This window comes from Pleurodeles waltl, chromosome 8 (assembly GCF_031143425.1).
Source record: "Pleurodeles waltl isolate 20211129_DDA chromosome 8, aPleWal1.hap1.20221129, whole genome shotgun sequence".
Lineage (NCBI taxonomy): Eukaryota > Metazoa > Chordata > Amphibia > Caudata > Salamandridae > Pleurodeles > Pleurodeles waltl.
This window is the reverse complement of record NC_090447.1, coordinates 1,511,378,824-1,511,400,856: the sequence shown is the minus strand read 5'-3', so window position 1 is coordinate 1,511,400,856 and position 22,033 is coordinate 1,511,378,824. Positions and strand designations below refer to the sequence as shown.

General features: G+C 49.0%; 1 protein-coding gene across 2 annotated transcripts in view; it reads left to right on the top strand.

Moving 5' to 3' along the window:
• LOC138248844 (uncharacterized) overlaps positions 1-22,033 on the top strand; it is a 347,922-nt gene that overhangs the window by 271,360 nt on the left and 54,529 nt on the right. For both annotated transcript variants that reach the window (XM_069202796.1, XM_069202795.1), the window contains exons 13-14: positions 9,195-9,263; positions 18,621-18,689. In XM_069202796.1, the coding sequence (XP_069058897.1) occupies positions 9,195-9,263; positions 18,621-18,689 (138 nt within the window). The remainder of the gene's footprint in view (positions 1-9,194; positions 9,264-18,620; positions 18,690-22,033) is intronic.

Genomic DNA, 22,033 nt, shown 5'->3' with positions numbered 1-22,033 from the left:
ATGCGTTAATTTGGGCTAGAGAAGCTTTTACTGTTGTCCCTTGCTTCGCACTGGGACTTATAGTAGGCATTTCCCCTCCCTCTCCCTCTCTTTTCTCCCCACCTCCCTTTGCATGTGTCCTCCTTAATAGCGTTGAAGCTGAGCCCGGTATGCAGGCACGTACCTGTGCTAGCCACGTCTCCCCGGGACATGGCAGGCTGTCGTGTCCCAAGACTGGTAATTGCCACTTTTGTCAGCATTCAGTTCTCTCAGGGCTCCCTTGTTCATGCGTTCCTCTCCGTCTCCAGTCGCTGAGCTGCTCTCCTCGTGGACGTCAAGAGCGTTGTCTTCCCATCTTCGGTGTTCGCACTCCTCTGCTCTTCCCACGGCGTCTTCCATCTCACCCTCTGCCTCTCCGCGTGTCTCCTCTTCTTCCTGGTTGACGTGCTGACGTAAGCACAGGATACTTTCCACCGCACCCCCGGGGCACTCTCCTATCGGCCCTAACGCCGTGACTGTTTAAATAGTATGACATGTAGAATCGCTTTAGCTGTGTTTAACCACCTGAGGGCACTCAAGGACAAAATGAAAAAAGATCTGCTACAACTGCATTTTTTAATTGTGTAGTTTTATTTTGTCCGAACTGGCCCAAGGGCAATGGATAGCTCAGTGGTTCCCAAACTGTGCGGCGCCCCTGGCTAGTTTTGACGGCGCACCAGGCAGATTGGGAACCACTGATCTAGTGTTTTGACTGAGTAGTCAACAAAATCAACCCAGGTCTGGCTCCAGGACTTGTGAGCCCCCCCCTAAACCTAATCCTGTACTCCTCAGTTGAGAATCCAAAGCCCTCGTCCAGGGTAGCCTTCATGAGGTCATAAGATTCTGCATCTTTACCAGAGAATGTGATGAGTCTATCCTTACACTTTCCAGTGAACACTTCCCAAAGGAGAGCTCACCAGTTTAATCTGCTTACTTTTCTGGTTGCACAAGCCCTCTCAAAAGCTGTGAACCATTTGGTGATGTCATCAACTTCTTCATATTTGGTTACAATCCCTTTGGGGTTTTTTAGGATGTCAGTATTCTCCCTGCCCCTATTTAAGTTGCTGCCACCATTTATGGGAGTTAAACCTATTTCTCTTCTTTCCCTTTCTATGGGTAGGAGCTGCTTCTCCAAAGCCAATCTTTTGGTCATCCTTGCTAAAAGGATGTCCTCTCCATTGAGGCTGTCCTCAATGCCCACAGAGACACTGGACTCCCCTGTGGAAGAACCAGGCTCGCTGTCTATGATTTTTAGGGACACAGTTCTAGGAGCCCTGTCCTCCCTATTTAGGACAGGAGGGGGGAGTTCATCCTCCTGTTCACGAATTTCCCCATCTGAAGGAGTATCCCTAATGTCAGAGGGGTGGTCCCTTGTGAACTCTGCCAAGAGCTCCTGGAGCTTTGCCTTGGTAGGGTTGGACCCAGTTTTTATCTTTTTTTGTCTTACAGTGACACCTTAACTCTGACATCCCTAGATGCAGGTAAGGGGTGAGGTTGAGTTCCATTACTGCATCATCTGTTTGACTCATTATAACTCTGAAAGTTGGGATTACTTTTAAGAGTCTAAAAACTAATTCTAGAACTTAAATCCTAACTTTTACAAACCTTTAAACTTCAAAAGAAATGCTAACAGGGACTTACACAACACCCTAGCAGGACTTGCAAAAAATAATTTCTAATGAAAAGTTTTGGAATTTTAGTCTTGTGATCAGGTATTGGCTGAGTAGTCAGGCAAATGCAAAGTTTTAGGCCTCAGCCCTGATCCACCAATGTAGGAAGTTGGCTCCGTATATACTATCTGAAAGTCAGAGATACTGTGCACAGAGTCCAAGGGTTCCCCTTAGAGGTAAGATAGTGGCAAAATACTAATGCTCTATTTTGTGGTAGTGTGGTCGAGCAGTAGGCTTATCAGAGGGTAGTGTTACACATTTGTTGTACACACACAGGCAATAAATGAGAACACACACTCAAAGACTTAAATCTAGGGCAATAGGTTTTTAGTTAGAAAAAAAATATTTTCTTAATTTATTTTAGAACCACAAGATTCAGAATTTAGGGAAGTACATACATTGAAAGGTACGTGACACACAGGTAAGTATGGAACTTTGAATTAAAACAGTAATATAAACAGTTTTGGCAAAAATGGCAATAAGCTATTTTAAAAGTGGACACTGCAAAAATCAACAGTTCCTGGGGAGGTAAGTATTGGTTAGTTTCTCAGGTAAGTAAAGCACTTACAAGATCAGTCTCCTTGGCATAGGCAGCCCACCGTTGGGGGTTCAAGTCAACCCCAAACACCCAGCAACAGCAACACAGGGCCGGTCAGGTGCAGAGGTCAAAGTAGGGCCCAAATAACATAGGCGCTTATAGTGAACAGGGGGGCTCCAGTTCCAGTCTGTTAGCAGGCAAGTACCTGCGGCTCGGGGAGCAGACCAGGGGGGTATTGTAGAGCACTTGGTGGGTGGGGGGGGGGGGAGGTCCCGGTCCCAAACAGGCACTGTAGGAGGCTGGCCTGCTTGTAGTAGGTACCAATGGTACTTACACCTTGTGCCAGGTACAGTTATTCCTTATTAGTAGAATAGAGGTGTTTCTAGCAGTTTAGGCTGATAGAAGGTAGCTATGGCAAAGCAGCTTAGGCTGAACTAGGAGACATGCAAAGCTCCTACTATACCACTTATATCATATGCACAATATCATAAGAAAACACAATACACAGTTATTAAAAATAAAGGTACTTTATTTTTATGACAATATGCCACAAGTATCTCAGTGAGTACCCTCAGTAAGAAGGTAAGTAATATATACAAGTTATATGTACACAAACCAAAATCAGGTAAGTAAGAGTCGGAAAAGTAATGCAAACAGTGTAGAATTACAATAGGTTGAAATTAGAGAACATAGGTCTAGGGGCAACATAAACCATATACTTCAAAAGTGGAATGCGAACCACGAATGGACCCCAGACCTATGAGAGCTTGTAGAGTGTTGCTGGGACTGTAAGAAAACAGTCAGGGTGTCCAAGATACCCCACCCCAAGACCCTGAAAAGTAGGAGAAAAGTACACCTACTACACCAAGAGAGCACAATAGTCGTGATAGGGGGATTCTGCAAGAACAACAAACACCAGCAGTGCACTGACAACGGATTTTTGGACCTGAGGACCTGCAAGGCAAGGGGACCAAGTCCAATAGTCGCGACAGTGTCCGGGGGGGGTGGGGCAGGAGCCCAGGAAACCCCGGATGAAGGTGCAAGGAAGCTACCTCCGAATGGAAGAAGCCTGGATTTCTGCAAGAACGACGAGGACTAGGAACTTCTCCTTTGGAAGACAGATGTCCCACGTCACAATGAAGCTTGCAGAGGTGTTTCCACGCAGAGATACCGCAAACAAGCCTTGCTAGCTGCAAGGGTCGCGGTAGAGGTTTTTCGGTGCTGCTGAGGACCAGGAAGGACCAGGATGTCGTCCCTTGGAGGAAGAGACAGAGGGGGCGCTCAGCAACTTAGAGAGCCCTCTCAGAAGCAGGCAGCACCCGCAGAAGTACCCTAACAGGCACTTACAAGAATAGTGAACCGGAGTCCACACGAAGTTACAAAAGAGGGTCCCACAACGTCGGAGGCCAACTCAGAGGGTTGTGCACTGCAGGACGGAGTGCTGGGGACCCAGGCTAGGATGTGCATGAAGGAAATCCTGGAAGAGTGCACAGAAGCCGGAGCAGCTGCAGCTCACGCAGTACACAGGTTTGCAGTCTAGCGTGGGGAGGCAAGGACTTACCTCCACCAAACTTGGACTGAAGAGTCACTGGACTGTGGAGACACTTGGACAGAGTTACTGTGTTCCAGGGACCACACTCGTCAGGATGAGAGGGGACCCAGAGGACCAGTGATGCAGTCTTTTGGTGCCTGCGTTAGCAGGGGGAAGATTCCTTCGACCCACAGGAGATTTCTTCGGAGCTTCTGGTGCAGGGTGAAGGCAGGCTTACCCCTAGAGCATGCACCACCTGGAAACAGACCAGAAAGCCGGCAGGATTAGGCGCTGCAATGTTGCTGGTAGTCTTCTTGCTACTTTGTTGCGGTTTTGCAGGCGAGCTGGAGCAGTCAGCGGTCGATCCTTGGTAGAAGGCGAAGAGGGAGATGTAGAGGAACTCTGGTGAGCTCTTGCATTCGTTATCTGAAGAACTGCCCAAAGGAGAGACCCTAAATAGCCAGAAAAGGAGGTTTGGCTACCAAGACAGGAGGATTGGCTACCAAGAGAGGTAAGAGCCTATCAGAAGGAGCCTCTGATGTCACCTGCTGGCACTGGCCACTCAGAGCAGTCCAGTGTGCCCCCAACACCTCTGTTTCCAAGATGGCAGAGGTCTGGGACACACTGGAGGAGCTCTGGGCACCTCCCCTGAGAGGTACTGGTCAGGGTAGTGGTCACTCCCCTTTCCTTTGTCCAGTTTCGCGCCAGAGCAGGGCTGGGGGATCCCTGAACCGGTGTAGACTGGCTTATGCAGAGATGGACACCATCTGTGCCCATCCAAGCATTTCCAGAGGCTGGGGGAGGCTACTCCTCCCCAGCCCTTCACACCTATTTCCAAAGGGAGAGGGTGTAACACCCTCTCTCAGAGGAAATCCTTTATTCTGCCTTCCTGGGCCAGGGCTGCTTGGACCCCAGGAGGGCAGAAACCTGTCTGAGGGGTTGGCAGCAGCAGCAGCTGCAGTGGAGACCCCGGAAAGGCAGTTTGGTAGTACCCGGGTTCTGTGCTAGAGACCCGGGGGATCATGGAATTGTCCCCCCAATACCAGAATGGTATTGGGGTGACAAATCCATGATCTTAGACATGTTACATGGCCATGTTCGGAGTTACCATTGTGACGCTATACATAGGTAGTGACCTATGTGTAGTGCATGCATGTAATGGTGTCCCCGCACTCACAAATTCCGGGGAATTTGCCCTGAGAAGTGTAGACAACTAGGTGACTTATAAGTTACTTATGTGCAGTGGTAAATGGCTGTGAAATAACGTGGACGTTATTTCACGCAGGCTCCAGTGGCAGGCCTATGTAAGAATTGTCAGATCTCCTGGAACCCCAATACCCTGAGTACCTCAGTACCATAAATAAGGGAATTTTATGGGTGTACCAGTATGCCAATGTGAATTGGTAAATTTAGTCACTAGCCTCTAGTGACAAATTTAGAAAGCAGAGAGAGCATACACACTGATGTTCTGTTTAGCAGAGCCTCAGTGATACAGTTAGGCACCACACAGGGAACACATACAGGGCACATACTATGAACACTGGGGCCCTGCCTGGCAGGGTCCCAGTGACACAAGGACTAAAACAACATACATACGGTGAAATATGGGGGTAACATGCCAGGCAAGGTGGTACTTTCCTACAGGCACACAAAATACACCCTCAGCAGCACAGGGGCAACTGGGTGCAGTGTGTGAACAAGGCGTTGGGTTTTATATTGAAATCAGTGGAGGGATCCGGGGGTCACTCTGGCGATGCAGGGCACAGGGGGGCTTCTTAGGCCAGCCACCGACTGGACTAGGATGTGGGCCTCCTGCTGGTCACTCCTACAACAGTGGTTGCTTCGTCTCGGTCCTGGGGGCAGTGGGTGCAGTGCTTCTTCCAGGCATCAGGTTCCTTTGTTACTGGGCAGTCGCGGTTAGGGGGAACCTCTGGATCCTCTTCTCAGGCGTCACTGTGGGGGTGCAGGGAGGTCGACTCAGGGTGTCCACGTCGTTGGATTCGCCTGGGGTCCTCTCTGCGGTGTTGGTTCTTCTGGACGTGCGCCGGGGGGTGTCGGATGCAGATTGAGAAGACTCACACTTCTGGAGAGCGGCTGGAGTCTTCTTTAAAGATGGTTTCTTTGTTGTAGTTTTGGACAGAGCCGCTGTCGTCGGGAGTTTCTTGGTCCTTTAGGTGCAGGTCAGTCCTCTGAGTCCTCAGAGGCCGCTGGTCCCGATGGATGCGTCGCTAGCAGGTTCTCTGAGTCTGGAGACACGCCGATAGGGCTGGGGCCAAGTCATTTGTCATCTCCGTCGTCTCTGCGGGGCTTTCAGGTCAGCAGTCCTTCTTGTTTCAGGTTGCAGGAGTCTGCTTTCCTGGGTTTAGGGTCGCTCCTAGATACTCAATTTAGGGGGGTGTTTAGGTCTGGGGGGCAGTAGCCAATGGCTACTGTCCTGGAGGTTGGCTACACCCTCTTTGTGCCTCCTCCCTGTGGGAGGGGGCAACATCCCTAATCCGATTGGGGGGAATCCTCCAAAACAAGATGGAGGATTTCCTAAGGCAGGGGTCACCTCAGCTCAGGACCCCTTTGGGGCTGTCCTGACTGGTGGGTGACTCCTCCTTGATTTTCTCATTATCTCCTCCGGACTTGCCGCCAAAATTGGGGGCTGTGTCCGGAGGGGCGGGCATCTCCACTAGCTGGAGCGTCCTGGGGCACTGTAACACCAGGCTTGAGCCTTTGATGTTCACTGCCAGGTGTTACAGTTCCTGCAGGGGTAGGTGTGAAGCACCTCCACCCAGTACATGCTTTGTTCCTGGCCACAGAGTGACAAAGGCACTCAACCCATGTGGCCAGAAACCCATCTGGATGCGGCAGGCTGGCAGAAACTGGTCTGCCTAGCACTAGTAGCTGGGCTGATATACAGGGGGCATCTCTAAGATGCCCTCTGTGTGCATTTCTCAATAAATCACACACTGATATCAGTGTGGATTTATTGTGCTGAGAAGTTTGACACCAAACTTCCCAGTATTCAGTGTAGCCATTATGGAACTGTGGAGTTTGTGTTTGACAAACTCCCAGACCATATACTCTTTATGTCTACCCTGCACTTACAATGTCTAAGAATTTCGTAGACACTTTAGGGGCATAGTGTTCATGCAGCTATGCCCTCACCTGTGGTATATTGCACCCTGCCTTAGGGCTGTAAGGCCTGCTAGAGGGGTGACTTACCTATGCCACAGGCAGTGGGTCGTGGGCATGGCACCCTGAGGGGAGTGCCATGTCGACTTAGTCATTTTCTCCCCACCAGCACACACAAGCTGTGAGGTAGTGTGCATGTGCTGTGTGAGGGGTCCCCAGGGTGGCATAATACATGCTGCAGCCCTTAGAGACCTTCCCTGGCATCAGGGACCTTGGTACCAGGGGTACTATTTACAAGGCACTTATCTGTGTGCCAGGGCTGTGCCAATTGTGGAGACAAAGGTACAGTTTAGGGAAAGAACACTGGTGCTGGGGCCTGGTTAGCCGGGTCCCAGCACACTTTCAATGATAACTAGCTTCAACAAAAGGCAAAAAGTTAGGGGGGAACCATGCCAAGGGAGGCATTTTCCTACACCCTTCCATAGGGACAAACAAAAAAAAGATTGTTAAAGCGGGTCCCAGTAGATCCTGCCTACTTCAGCCACTGAGGCTATCCAAAAGCCTTTTACAAGTGAAGGATTTGTTTTTTCAGGCTTCTCACACCTCAAGGTTTAGTGCTTACTTCGCCTAATCAGCCCACTTGCAAAATGCCCATAAAAGGCATGGCCCCAACTGGAAATTGTGTGGAGCGTAATTCCAATGTATAATTCTATTCCACACAATTAACAAATCCAGATTTTCTGCACTCACATTTATGGGGTGTGTGTACAACAACCCCAATGTTACTGTCTGGAAAGTCCAGCAGGCAAAACTGCTGAGGGAAAAGTCTGCATTGTAGCCCAGATGCCTTCAGTAACACCTTCCTGAACCTCAGCCACAGTACAAGGGGACATATTTGTGCTTCCCCCTCACCGGCCAACCTTCTTCCCTCTCTTCCTTCAGCCCCCCACACCCACCTTAGAATAGCCCACTGCACTCTTTTACCACAGGACCCTGCACACTTTCAGGTGGGCACTATTTTCAAAGCACCCACTTGGCCTACTTCTGTGTATTAAAAAAATTAACTTTCAAAGCAGGAGTCTGTTTTTTCAATACATAACACAGGTGATCTGACTCGCAGGGAACTTTCTCCAATTTGCAGATGTACTGCTAGGTCAGAGGTTTACACCAGCGGAAGTGGTAGAGGCTTCACCGGTGTAAAGATGGTCCTTCAGCCAACTCTAAATAGAGCAGGGTACTAGCAAGTTTGGTGTGCTGGGGGCGTGGCCAGCATGATGGCGGATTAGATGCATCCTCTGAGGGTTCCGCCATGAAAATAATAATCCTTCTTAATCCTGTATCATCGATCCTCAAAGTTCAGATCCAACACTGTCACCATAATCTTTGCACTGTGGGGAGTGCGGTGAACTCCAGGACAACCCCGAACACTCTGGTCGAGACTGCCTGGGCCTGCGCCTCCTGGTTCCCAGAGTCGCTAAGCCAAGCATTCCCAGAGCCCAGTTTGCCTGGAGGTGGGGACTGGAAGCATTGCCTTCTGCAGCCCGGGTGTGAGCAGGGCCACGGTTGGGCACTTTGCATTGTGGTCATGAACTGCAGCGAGATGCCCCTTCCCTCTCAGCCCCAATAGACACCGCAGGGCCCATGCTGCCAGTGGTGCCACAGAAAGGACTGTGCAGACCACACTGGCTGCATGCTCGGGCGCCACGCAAGGCAGAAGCAGAGGCCTGGTGACTGAAGGGAGCCCTGCGCGTAGGAAGAGGACTACAAGTGGAGACAGCCCCTGCCTCTAGCACCTTTTACTAAGGTCTCTCCCCGGGTGACGTGAGAGAGTAGACACACTACGTGCCACAGAATTTGCCCCTGACCCATCAGCCCCGCCTCCATGGAGACCTGGTGTCGTGACATCTCCAGCACCAATATTGAGGCTATAATAAGCTGGGAACTGATGCTCATAGCTCCCTGGGACTGTCCTGCGATGTCCCAGGCAAGCATATATTAATGATATAACACATCAGATCTGGCGACGGTAAGGTCGGTCAGTACCCTATTGTATCCTCAGTGAGGGAGTGTTTTTGTAGATCCTTACTGGGCACCCGCACATAATCATTTAACTGTATCTCTCCAAGTTGAGAGGCACTTTTCTTTATTTCTATTAAATGTTACCCCCCTTAAGTGCTTCTCTTAATAGTTTCACTATTTTTCCTTTTTTAGTCTCTTGGAGTTCTTCTGGTCTCTTTTCTTTCTCTTCTATATTCTCCCCTTTTTCCTCTCCCTTGGCAGTCTTGTCTTTTAATATTCACTGGTTTTTCTCTTTTAGGTGTGGCTCCGGGTCTCGCGTTCACCGCTCCGGAGAATGAGGAGAAAACAAAGGAAAGAATGACAGGAGGTAAGTGTTTACATGTCTTGTATCCTTTAGTGCATATCAGGCAGGGGGTAAGTGAGGAGTGATGACTTTTTTAAGTTCGGTGCTCCTTTATGGTGCAATTGAGAGGAGTGAAACAAAAGAATGATTTCATAATAATAAGTATTGTCAGCATGCGTTAATTTGGGCTAGAGAAGCTTTTACTGTTGTCCCTTGCTTCGCACTGGGACTTATAGTAGGCATTTCCCCTCCCTCTCCCTCTCTTTTCTCCCCACCTCCCTTTGCATGTGTCCTCCTTAATAGCGTTGAAGCTGAGCCCGGTATGCAGGCACGTACCTGTGCTAGCCACGTCTCCCCGGGACATGGCAGGCTGTCGTGTCCCAAGACTGGTAATTGCCACTTTTGTCAGCATTCAGTTCTCTCAGGGCTCCCTTGTTCATGCGTTCCTCTCCGTCTCCAGTCGCTGAGCTGCTCTCCTCGTGGACGTCAAGAGCGTTGTCTTCCCATCTTCGGTGTTCGCACTCCTCTGCTCTTCCCACGGCGTCTTCCATCTCACCCTCTGCCTCTCCGCGTGTCTCCTCTTCTTCCTGGTTGACGTGCTGACGTAAGCACAGGATACTTTCCACCGCACCCCCGGGGCACTCTCCTATCGGCCCTAACGCCGTGACTGTTTAAATAGTATGACATGTAGAATCGCTTTAGCTGTGTTTAACCACCTGAGGGCACTCAAGGACAAAATGAAAAAAGATCTGCTACAACTGCATTTTTTAATTGTGTAGTTTTATTTTGTCCGAACTGGCCCAAGGGCAATGGATAGCTCAGTGGTTCCCAAACTGTGCGGCGCCCCTGGCTAGTTTTGACGGCGCACCAGGCAGATTGGGAACCACTGATCTAGTGTTTTGACTGAGTAGTCAACAAAATCAACCCAGGTCTGGCTCCAGGACTTGTGAGCCCCCCCCCTAAACCTAATCCTGTACTCCTCAGTTGAGAATCCAAAGCCCTCGTCCAGGGTAGCCTTCATGAGGTCATAAGATTCTGCATCTTTACCAGAGAATGTGATGAGTCTATCCTTACACTTTCCAGTGAACACTTCCCAAAGGAGAGCTCACCAGTTTAATCTGCTTACTTTTCTGGTTGCACAAGCCCTCTCAAAAGCTGTGAACCATTTGGTGATGTCATCAACTTCTTCATATTTGGTTACAATCCCTTTGGGGTTTTTTAGGATGTCAGTATTCTCCCTGCCCCTATTTAAGTTGCTGCCACCATTTATGGGAGTTAAACCTATTTCTCTTCTTTCCCTTTCTATGGGTAGGAGCTGCTTCTCCAAAGCCAATCTTTTGGTCATCCTTGCTAAAAGGATGTCCTCTCCATTGAGGCTGTCCTCAATGCCCACAGAGGCACTGGACTCCCCTGTGGAAGAACCAGGCTCGCTGTCTATGATTTTTAGGGACACAGTTCTAGGAGCCCTGTCCTCCCTATTTAGGACAGGAGGGGGGAGTTCATCCTCCTGTTCACGAATTTCCCCATCTGAAGGTGTATCCCTAATGTCAGAGGGGTGGTCCCTTGTGAACTCTGCCAAGAGCTCCTGGAGCTTTGCCTTGGTAGGGTTGGACCCAGTTTTTATCTTTTTTTGTCTTACAGTGACACCTTAACTCTGACATCCCTAGATGCAGGTAAGGGGTGAGGTTGAGTTCCATTACTGCATCATCTGTTTGACTCATTATAACTCTGAAAGTTGGGATTACTTTTAAGAGTCTAAAAACTAATTCTAGAACTTAAATCCTAACTTTTACAAACCTTTAAACTTCAAAAGAAATGCTAACAGGGACTTACACAACACCCTAGCAGGACTTGCAAAAAATAATTTCTAATGAAAAGTTTTGGAATTGTAGTCTTGTGATCAGGTATTGGCTGAGTAGTCAGGCAAATGCAAAGTTTTAGGCCTCAGCCCTGATCCACCAATGTAGGAAGTTGGCTCCGTATATACTATCTGAAAGTCAGAGGTTCTGTGCACAGAGTCCAAGGGTTCCCCTTAGAGGTAAGATAGTGGCAAAATACTAATGCTCTATTTTGTGGTAGTGTGGTCGAGCAGTAGGCTTATCAGAGGGTAGTGTTACACATTTGTTGTACACACACACAGGCAATAAATGAGAACACACACTCAAAGACTTAAATCTAGGGCAATAGGTTTTTAGTTAGAAAAAAATTATTTTCTTAATTTATTTTAGAACCACAAGATTCAGAATTTAGGGAAGTACATACATTGAAAGGTACGTGACACACAGGTAAGTATGGAACTTTGAATTAAAACAGTAATATAAACAGTTTTGGCAAAAATGGCAATAAGCTATTTTAAAAGTGGACACTGCAAAAATCAACAGTTCCTGGGGAGGTAAGTATTGGTTAGTTTCTCAGGTAAGTAAAGCACTTACAAGATCAGTCTCCTTGGCATAGGCAGCCCACCGTTGGGGGTTCAAGTCAACCCCAAACACCCAGCAACAGCCACACAGGGCCGGTCAGGTGCAGAGGTCAAAGTAGGGCCCAAATAACATAGGCGCTTATAGTGAACAGGGGGGCTCCAGTTCCAGTCTGCTAGCAGGCAAGTACCTGCGGCTCGGGGAGCAGACCAGGGGGGTATTGTAGAGCACTTGGGGGGTGGGGAGTGGGGGGTGGGGGGGGGGAGGTCCCGGTCCCAAACAGGCACTGTAGGAGGCTGGCCTGCTTGTAGTAGGTACCAATGGTACTTACACCTTGTGCCAGGTACAGTTATTCCTTATTAGTAGAATAGAGGTGTTTCTAGCAGTTTAGGCTGATAGAAGGTAGCTATGGCAAAGCAGCTTAGGCTGAACTAGGAGACATGCAAAGCTCCTACTATACCACTTATATCATATGCACAATATCATAAGAAAACACAATACACAGTTATTAAAAATAAAGGTACTTTATTTTTATGACAATATGCCACAAGTATCTCAGTGAGTACCCTCAGTAAGAAGGTAAGTAATATATACAAGTTATATGTACACAAACCAAAATCAGGTAAGTAAGAGTCGGAAAAGTAATGCAAACAGTGTAGAATTACAATAGGTTGAAATTAGAGAACATAGGTCTAGGGGCAACATAAACCATATACTTCAAAAGTGGAATGCGAACCACGAATGGACCCCAGACCTATGAGAGCTTGTAGAGTGTTGCTGGGACTGTAAGAAAACAGTCAGGGTGTCCAAGATACCCCACCCCAAGACCCTGAAAAGTAGGAGAAAAGTACACCTACTACACCAAGAGAGCACAATAGTCGTGATAGGGGGATTCTGCAAGAACAACAAACACCAGCAGTGCACTGACAACGGATTTTTGGACCTGAGGACCTGCAAGGCAAGGGGACCAAGTCCAATAGTCGCGACAGTGTCCGGGGGGGGTGGGGCAGGAGCCCAGGAAACCCCGGATGAAGGTGCAAGGAAGCTACCTCCGAATGGAAGAAGCCTGGATTTCTGCAAGAACGACGAGGACTAGGAACTTCTCCTTTGGAAGACAGATGTCCCACGTCACAATGAAGCTTGCAGAGGTGTTTCCACGCAGAGATACCGCAAACAAGCCTTGCTAGCTGCAAGGGTCGCGGTAGAGGTTTTTCGGTGCTGCTGAGGACCAGGAAGGACCAGGATGTCGTCCCTTGGAGGAAGAGACAGAGGGGGCGCTCAGCAACTTAGAGAGCCCTCTCAGAAGCAGGCAGCACCCGCAGAAGTACCCTAACAGGCACTTACAAGAATAGTGAACCGGAGTCCACACGAAGTTACAAAAGAGGGTCCCACAACGTCGGAGGCCAACTCAGAGGGTTGTGCACTGCAGGACGGAGTGCTGGGGACCCAGGCTAGGATGTGCATGAAGGAAATCCTGGAAGAGTGCACAGAAGCCGGAGCAGCTGCAGCTCACGCAGTACACAGGTTTGCAGTCTAGCGTGGGGAGGCAAGGACTTACCTCCACCAAACTTGGACTGAAGAGTCACTGGACTGTGGAGACACTTGGACAGAGTTACTGTGTTCCAGGGACCACACTCGTCAGGATGAGAGGGGACCCAGAGGACCAGTGATGCAGTCTTTTGGTGCCTGCGTTAGCAGGGGGAAGATTCCTTCGACCCACAGGAGATTTCTTCGGAGCTTCTGGTGCAGGGTGAAGGCAGGCTTACCCCTAGAGCATGCACCACCTGGAAACAGACCAGAAAGCCGGCAGGATTAGGCGCTGCAATGTTGCTGGTAGTCTTCTTGCTACTTTGTTGCGGTTTTGCAGGCGAGCTGGAGCAGTCAGCGGTCGATCCTTGGTAGAAGGCGAAGAGGGAGATGTAGAGGAACTCTGGTGAGCTCTTGCATTCGTTATCTGAAGAACTGCCAAAGGAGAGACCCTAAATAGCCAGAAAAGGAGGTTTGGCTACCAAGACAGGAGGATTGGCTACCAAGAGAGGTAAGAGCCTATCAGAAGGAGCCTCTGATGTCACCTGCTGGCACTGGCCACTCAGAGCAGTCCAGTGTGCCCCCAACACCTCTGTTTCCAAGATGGCAGAGGTCTGGGACACACTGGAGGAGCTCTGGGCACCTCCCCTGAGAGGTACTGGTCAGGGTAGTGGTCACTCCCCTTTCCTTTGTCCAGTTTCGCGCCAGAGCAGGGCTGGGGGATCCCTGAACCGGTGTAGACTGGCTTATGCAGAGATGGACACCATCTGTGCCCATCCAAGCATTTCCAGAGGCTGGGGGAGGCTACTCCTCCCCAGCCCTTCACACCTATTTCCAAAGGGAGAGGGTGTAACACCCTCTCTCAGAGGAAATCCTTTATTCTGCCTTCCTGGGCCAGGGCTGCTTGGACCCCAGGAGGGCAGAAACCTGTCTGAGGGGTTGGCAGCAGCAGCAGCTGCAGTGGAGACCCCGGAAAGGCAGTTTGGTAGTACCCGGGTTCTGTGCTAGAGACCCGGGGGATCATGGAATTGTCCCCCCAATACCAGAATGGTATTGGGGTGACAAATCCATGATCTTAGACATGTTACATGGCCATGTTCGGAGTTACCATTGTGACGCTATACATAGGTAGTGACCTATGTGTAGTGCATGCATGTAATGGTGTCCCCGCACTCACAAATTCCGGGGAATTTGCCCTGAGAAGTGTAGACAACTAGGTGACTTATAAGTTACTTATGTGCAGTGGTAAATGGCTGTGAAATAACGTGGACGTTATTTCACGCAGGCTCCAGTGGCAGGCCTATGTAAGAATTGTCAGATCTCCTGGAACCCCAATACCCTGAGTACCTCAGTACCATAAATAAGGGAATTTTATGGGTGTACCAGTATGCCAATGTGAATTGGTAAATTTAGTCACTAGCCTCTAGTGACAAATTTAGAAAGCAGAGAGAGCATACACACTGATGTTCTGTTAGCAGAGCCTCAGTGATACAGTTAGGCACCACACAGGGAACACATACAGGGCACATACTATGAACACTGGGGCCCTGCCTGGCAGGGTCCCAGTGACACAAGGACTAAAACAACATACATACGGTGAAATATGGGGGTAACATGCCAGGCAAGGTGGTACTTTCCTACAGGCACACAAAATACACCCTCAGCAGCACAGGGGCAACTGGGTGCAGTGTGTGAACAAGGCGTTGGGTTTTATATTGAAATCAGTGGAGGGATCCGGGGGTCACTCTGGCGATGCAGGGCACAGGGGGGCTTCTTAGGCCAGCCACCGACTGGACTAGGATGTGGGCCTCCTGCTGGTCACTCCTACAACAGTGGTTGCTTCGTCTCGGTCCTGGGGGCAGTGGGTGCAGTGCTTCTTCCAGGCATCAGGTTCCTTTGTTACTGGGCAGTCGCGGTTTAGGGGGAACCTCTGGATCCTCTTCTCAGGCGTCACTGTGGGGGTGCAGGGAGGTCGACTCAGGGTGTCCACGTCGTTGGATTCGCCTGGGGTCCTCTCTGCGGTGTTGGTTCTTCTGGACGTGCGCCGGGGGGTGTCGGATGCAGATTGAGAAGACTCACACTTCTGGAGAGCGGCTGGAGTCTTCTTTAAAGATGGTTTCTTTGTTGTAGTTTTGGACAGAGCCGCTGTCGTCGGGAGTTTCTTGGTCCTTTAGGTGCAGGTCAGTCCTCTGAGTCCTCAGAGGCCGCTGGTCCCGATGGATGCGTCGCTAGCAGGTTCTCTGAGTCTGGAGACACGCCGATAGGGCTGGGGCCAAGTCATTTGTCATCTCCGTCGTCTCTGCGGGGCTTTCAGGTCAGCAGTCCTTCTTGTTTCAGGTTGCAGGAGTCTGCTTTCCTGGGTTTAGGGTCGCTCCTAGATACTCAATTTAGGGGGGTGTTTAGGTCTGGGGGGCAGTAGCCAATGGCTACTGTCCTGGAGGTTGGCTACACCCTCTTTGTGCCTCCTCCCTGTGGGAGGGGGCAACATCCCTAATCCGATTGGGGGGAATCCTCCAAAACAAGATGGAGGATTTCCTAAGGCAGGGGTCACCTCAGCTCAGGACCCCTTTGGGGCTGTCCTGACTGGTGGGTGACTCCTCCTTGATTTTCTCATTATCTCCTCCGGACTTGCCGCCAAAATTGGGGGCTGTGTCCGGAGGGGCGGGCATCTCCACTAGCTGGAGCGTCCTGGGGCACTGTAACACCAGGCTTGAGCCTTTGATGTTCACTGCCAGGTGTTACAGTTCCTGCAGGGGTAGGTGTGAAGCACCTCCACCCAGTACATGCTTTGTTCCTGGCCACAGAGTGACAAAGGCACTCAACCCATGTGGCCAGAAACCCATCTGGATGCGGCAGGCTGGCAGAAACTGGTCTGCCTAGCACTAGTAGCTGGGCTGATATACAGGGGGCATCTCTAAGATGCCCTCTGTGTGCATTTCTCAATAAATCACACACTGATATCAGTGTGGATTTATTGTGCTGAGAAGTTTGACACCAAACTTCCCAGTATTCAGTGTAGCCATTATGGAACTGTGGAGTTTGTGTTTGACAAACTCCCAGACCATATACTCTTTATGTCTACCCTGCACTTACAATGTCTAAGAATTTCGTAGACACTTTAGGGGCATAGTGTTCATGCAGCTATGCCCTCACCTGTGGTATATTGCACCCTGCCTTAGGGCTGTAAGGCCTGCTAGAGGGGTGACTTACCTATGCCACAGGCAGTGGGTCGTGGGCATGGCACCCTGAGGGGAGTGCCATGTCGACTTAGTCATTTTCTCCCCACCAGCACACACAAGCTGTGAGGTAGTGTGCATGTGCTGTGTGAGGGGTCCCCAGGGTGGCATAATACATGCTGCAGCCCTTAGAGACCTTCCCTGGCATCAGGGACCTTGGTACCAGGGGTACTATTTACAAGGCACTTATCTGTGTGCCAGGGCTGTGCCAATTGTGGAGACAAAGGTACAGTTTAGGGAAAGAACACTGGTGCTGGGGCCTGGTTAGCCGGGTCCCAGCACACTTTCAATGATAACTAGCTTCAACAAAAGGCAAAAAGTTAGGGGGGAACCATGCCAAGGGAGGCATTTTCCTACACCCTTCCATAGGGACAAACAAAAAAAAGATTGTTAAAGCGGGTCCCAGTAGATCCTGCCTACTTCAGCCACTGAGGCTATCCAAAAGCCTTTTACAAGTGAAGGATTTGTTTTTTCAGGCTTCTCACACCTCAAGGTTTAGTGCTTACTTCGCCTAATCAGCCCACTTGCAAAATGCCCATAAAAGGCATGGCCCCAACTGGAAATTGTGTGGAGCGTAATTCCAATGTATAATTCTATTCCACACAATTAACAAATCCAGATTTTCTGCACTCACATTTATGGGGTGTGTGTACAACAACCCCAATGTTACTGTCTGGAAAGTCCAGCAGGCAAAACTGCTGAGGGAAAAGTCTGCATTGTAGCCCAGATGCCTTCAGTAACACCTTCCTGAACCTCAGCCACAGTACAAGGGGACATATTTGTGCTTCCCCCTCACCGGCCAACCTTCTTCCCTCTCTTCCTTCAGCCCCCCACACCCACCTTAGAATAGCCCACTGCACTCTTTTACCACAGGACCCTGCACACTTTCAGGTGGGCACTATTTTCAAAGCACCCACTTGGCCTACTTCTGTGTATTAAAAAAATTAACTTTCAAAGCAGGAGTCTGTTTTTTCAATACATAACACAGGTGATCTGACTCGCAGGGAACTTTCTCCAATTTGCAGATGTACTGCTAGGTCAGAGGTTTACACCAGCGGAAGTGGTAGAGGCTTCACCGGTGTAAAGATGGTCCTTCAGCCAACTCTAAATAGAGCAGGGTACTAGCAAGTTTGGTGTGCTGGGGGCGTGGCCAGCATGATGGCGGATTAGATGCATCCTCTGAGGGTTCCGCCATGAAAATAATAATCCTTCTTAATCCTGTATCATCGATCCTCAAAGTTCAGATCCAACACTGTCACCATAATCTTTGCACTGTGGGGAGTGCGGTGAACTCCAGGACAACCCCGAACACTCTGGTCGAGACTGCCTGGGCCTGCGCCTCCTGGTTCCCAGAGTCGCTAAGCCAAGCATTCCCAGAGCCCAGTTTGCCTGGAGGTGGGGACTGGAAGCATTGCCTTCTGCAGCCCGGGTGTGAGCAGGGCCACGGTTGGGCACTTTGCATTGTGGTCATGAACTGCAGCGAGATGCCCCTTCCCTCTCAGCCCCAATAGACACCGCAGGGCCCATGCTGCCAGTGGTGCCACAGAAAGGACTGTGCAGACCACACTGGCTGCATGCTCGGGCGCCACGCAAGGCAGAAGCAGAGGCCTGGTGACTGAAGGGAGCCCTGCGCGTAGGAAGAGGACTACAAGTGGAGACAGCCCCTGCCTCTAGCACCTTTTACTGAGGTCTCTCCCCGGGTGACGTGAGAGAGTAGACACACTACGTGCCACAGAATTTGCCCCTGACCCATCAGCCCCGCCTCCATGGAGACCTGGTGTCGTGACATCTCCAGCACCAATATTGAGGCTATAATAAGCTGGGAACTGATGCTCATAGCTCCCTGGGACTGTCCTGCGATGTCCCAGGCAAGCATATATTAATGATATAACACATCAGATCTGGCGACGGTAAGGTCGGTCAGTACCCTATTGTATCCTCAGTGAGGGAGTGTTTTTGTAGATCCTTACTGGGCACCCGCACATAATCATTTAACTGTATCTCTCCAAGTTGAGAGGCACTTTTCTTTATTTCTATTAAATGTTACCCCCCTTAAGTGCTTCTCTTAATAGTTTCACTATTTTTCCTTTTTTAGTCTCTTGGAGTTCTTCTGGTCTCTTTTCTTTCTCTTCTATATTCTCCCCTTTTTCCTCTCCCTTGGCAGTCTTGTCTTTTAATATTCACTGGTTTTTCTCTTTTAGGTGCGTCTCCGGGTCTCGCGTTCACCGCTCCGGAGAATGAGGAGAAAACAAAGGAAAGAATGACAGGAGGTAAGTGTTTACGTGTCTTGTATCCTTTAGTGCATATCAGGGAGGGGGTAAGTGAGGAGTGATGACTTTTTTAAGTTCGGTGCTCCTTTATGGTGCAATTGAGAGGAGTGAAACAAAAGAATGATTTCATAATAATAAGTATTGTCAGCATGCGTTAATTTGGGCTAGAGAAGCTTTTACTGTTGTCCCTTGCTTCGCACTGGGACTTATAGTAGGCATTTCCCCTCCCTCTCCCTCTCTTTTCTCCCCACCTCCCTTTGCATGTGTCCTCCTTAATAGCGTTGAAGCTGAGCCCGGTATGCAGGCACGTACCTGTGCTAGCCACGTCTCCCCGGGACATGGCAGGCTGTCGTGTCCCAAGACTGGTAATTGCCACTTTTGTCAGCATTCAGTTCTCTCAGGGCTCCCTTGTTCATGCGTTCCTCTCCGTCTCCAGTCGCTGAGCTGCTCTCCTCGTGGACGTCAAGAGCGTTGTCTTCCCATCTTCGGTGTTCGCACTCCTCTGCTCTTCCCACGGCGTCTTCCATCTCACCCTCTGCCTCTCCGCGTGTCTCCTCTTCTTCCTGGTTGACGTGCTGACGTAAGCACAGGATACTTTCCACCGCACCCCCGGGGCACTCTCCTATCGGCCCTAACGCCGTGACTGTTTAAATAGTATGACATGTAGAATCGCTTTAGCTGTGTTTAACCACCTGAGGGCACTCAAGGACAAAATGAAAAAAGATCTGCTACAACTGCATTTTTTAATTGTGTAGTTTTATTTTGTCCGAACTGGCCCAAGGGCAATGGATAGCTCAGTGGTTCCCAAACTGTGCGGCGCCCCTGGCTAGTTTTGACGGCGCACCAGGCAGATTGGGAACCACTGATCTAGTGTTTTGACTGAGTAGTCAACAAAATCAACCCAGGTCTGGCTCCAGGACTTGTGAGCCCCCCCCTAAACCTAATCCTGTACTCCTCAGTTGAGAATCCAAAGCCCTCGTCCAGGGTAGCCTTCATGAGGTCATAAGATTCTGCATCTTTACCAGAGAATGTGATGAGTCTATCCTTACACTTTCCAGTGAACACTTCCCAAAGGAGAGCTCACCAGTTTAATCTGCTTACTTTTCTGGTTGCACAAGCCCTCTCAAAAGCTGTGAACCATTTGGTGATGTCATCAACTTCTTCATATTTGGTTACAATCCCTTTGGGGTTTTTTAGGATGTCAGTATTCTCCCTGCCCCTATTTAAGTTGCTGCCACCATTTATGGGAGTTAAACCTATTTCTCTTCTTTCCCTTTCTATGGGTAGGAGCTGCTTCTCCAAAGCCAATCTTTTGGTCATCCTTGCTAAAAGGATGTCCTCTCCATTGAGGCTGTCCTCAATGCCCACAGAGGCACTGGACTCCCCTGTGGAAGAACCAGGCTCGCTGTCTATGATTTTTAGGGACACAGTTCTAGGAGCCCTGTCCTCCCTATTTAGGACAGGAGGGGGGAGTTCATCCTCCTGTTCACGAATTTCCCCATCTGAAGGAGTATCCCTAATGTCAGAGGGGTGGTCCCTTGTGAACTCTGCCAAGAGCTCCTGGAGCTTTTCCTTGGTAGGGTTGGACCCAGTTTTTATCTTTTTTGTCTTACAGTGGCATCTTAACTCTGACATCCCTAGATGCAGGTAAGGGGTGAGGTTGAATTCCATTATTGCATCATCTGTTTGACGCATTATAACTGAAAGTTGGGATTACTTTTAAGAGTCTAAAAACTACTTCTAGAACTTAAATCCTAACTTTTACAAACTTTTAAACTTCAAAAGAAATGCTAAAAGGGACTTACACAACACCCTAGCAGGACTTTTAAAATTTTTGAAAAATAGTCAAATTGCAAAAATTAATTTCTATTGAAAATTTTTGGAATTATAGTTTTGTGATCAGGTATTGTCTGAGTAGTCCAGCAAATGCAGTCTTAGGCCTCACCGCTGATCCACCAATGTAGGAAGTTGGCTCTGTATATACTATCTCAAAGTGAGAGATACTGTGCACAGAGTCCAAGGGTTCCCCGTAAAGGTTGATAGTGGCAAAATTAGATAATACTAATGCTCTATTTTGTGGTAGTATGGTCGAGCAGTATGCTTATCAGATGGTAGTGTTACGCCATTTGTTGTACACACACAGGCAATAAATGAGAACACACACTCAAAGACTTAAATCTAGGGCAATAGGTTTTTAGATAGAAATAAATATTTTCTTAATTTATTTTAGAACCACAAGATTCAGAATTTAGGGAAGTACATAAATTGTAAGGTACTTGACACGGGCAAGTATGGAACTTAGAATTAAAACAGTAATATACACAGTTTTGGCAAAAATGACAATAAGCTATTTTAAAAGTGGACACTGCAAAAAATCAACAGTTCCTGGGGAGGTAAGTATTGGTTAGTTTCTCAGGTAAGTAAAGCACTTAAAAGATCAGTCTCCTGGGCATAGGCAGCCCACCGTTGGGGGTTCAAGTCAACCCGCCGGTCAGGTGCAGAGGTCAAAGTAGGGCCCAAATAACATAGGCGCCTATAGAGAACAGGGGTGCTCCGGTTCCAGTCTGCTAGCAGGTAAGTACCTGCGTCCTCGGGGAGCAGACCAGGGGGATTTTGTAGAGCACGGGGGGGTCCCAAACAGGCACTGTAGGAGGCTGGCCTGCTTGTAGTGGGTACCAATGGTACTTACACCTTGTGCCAGGTCCAGTTATCCCTTATTAGTAGAATAGAGGTGTTTCTAGCTGCTTAGGTTGATAGAAGGTAGCTATGGCAAAGCAGTTTAGGCTGAACTAGGAGACATGCAATGCTCCTACTATACCACTTATATCATATGCACAATATCATAAGAAAACACAATACACAGAGTTACTAAAAATAAAGGTAACCTACTTTTATGACAATATGCCACAAGTATCTCAGTGAGTACCCTCAGTAAGAAGGTAATTAATATACACAAGTTATATGTACACAAACCAAAATCAGGCAAGTAAGAGTCAGAAAAGTAATGCAAACAGTGTAGAATTACAATAGGTTGCATTAGGAGAACATAGGTCTAGGGGCAACACAAACCATATACTCCAAAAGTGGAATGCGAACCACAAATGGACCCCAGACCTATGGGAGCTTGTAGAGTGTCGCTGGGACTGTAAGAAAACAGTCAGGGGTGTCCAAGATTCCCCACCCCAACACCCTGAAAAGTAGGAGTAAAGTACACCTACTACCCCAAGAGAGCACAATAGTCGTGATTCTGCAAGAACAACAAACATCAGCAGTGCACTGACAATGGATTTCCGGACCTGAGGACCTGCAAGGCAAGGGGACCAAGTCCAATAGTCGCGACAGTG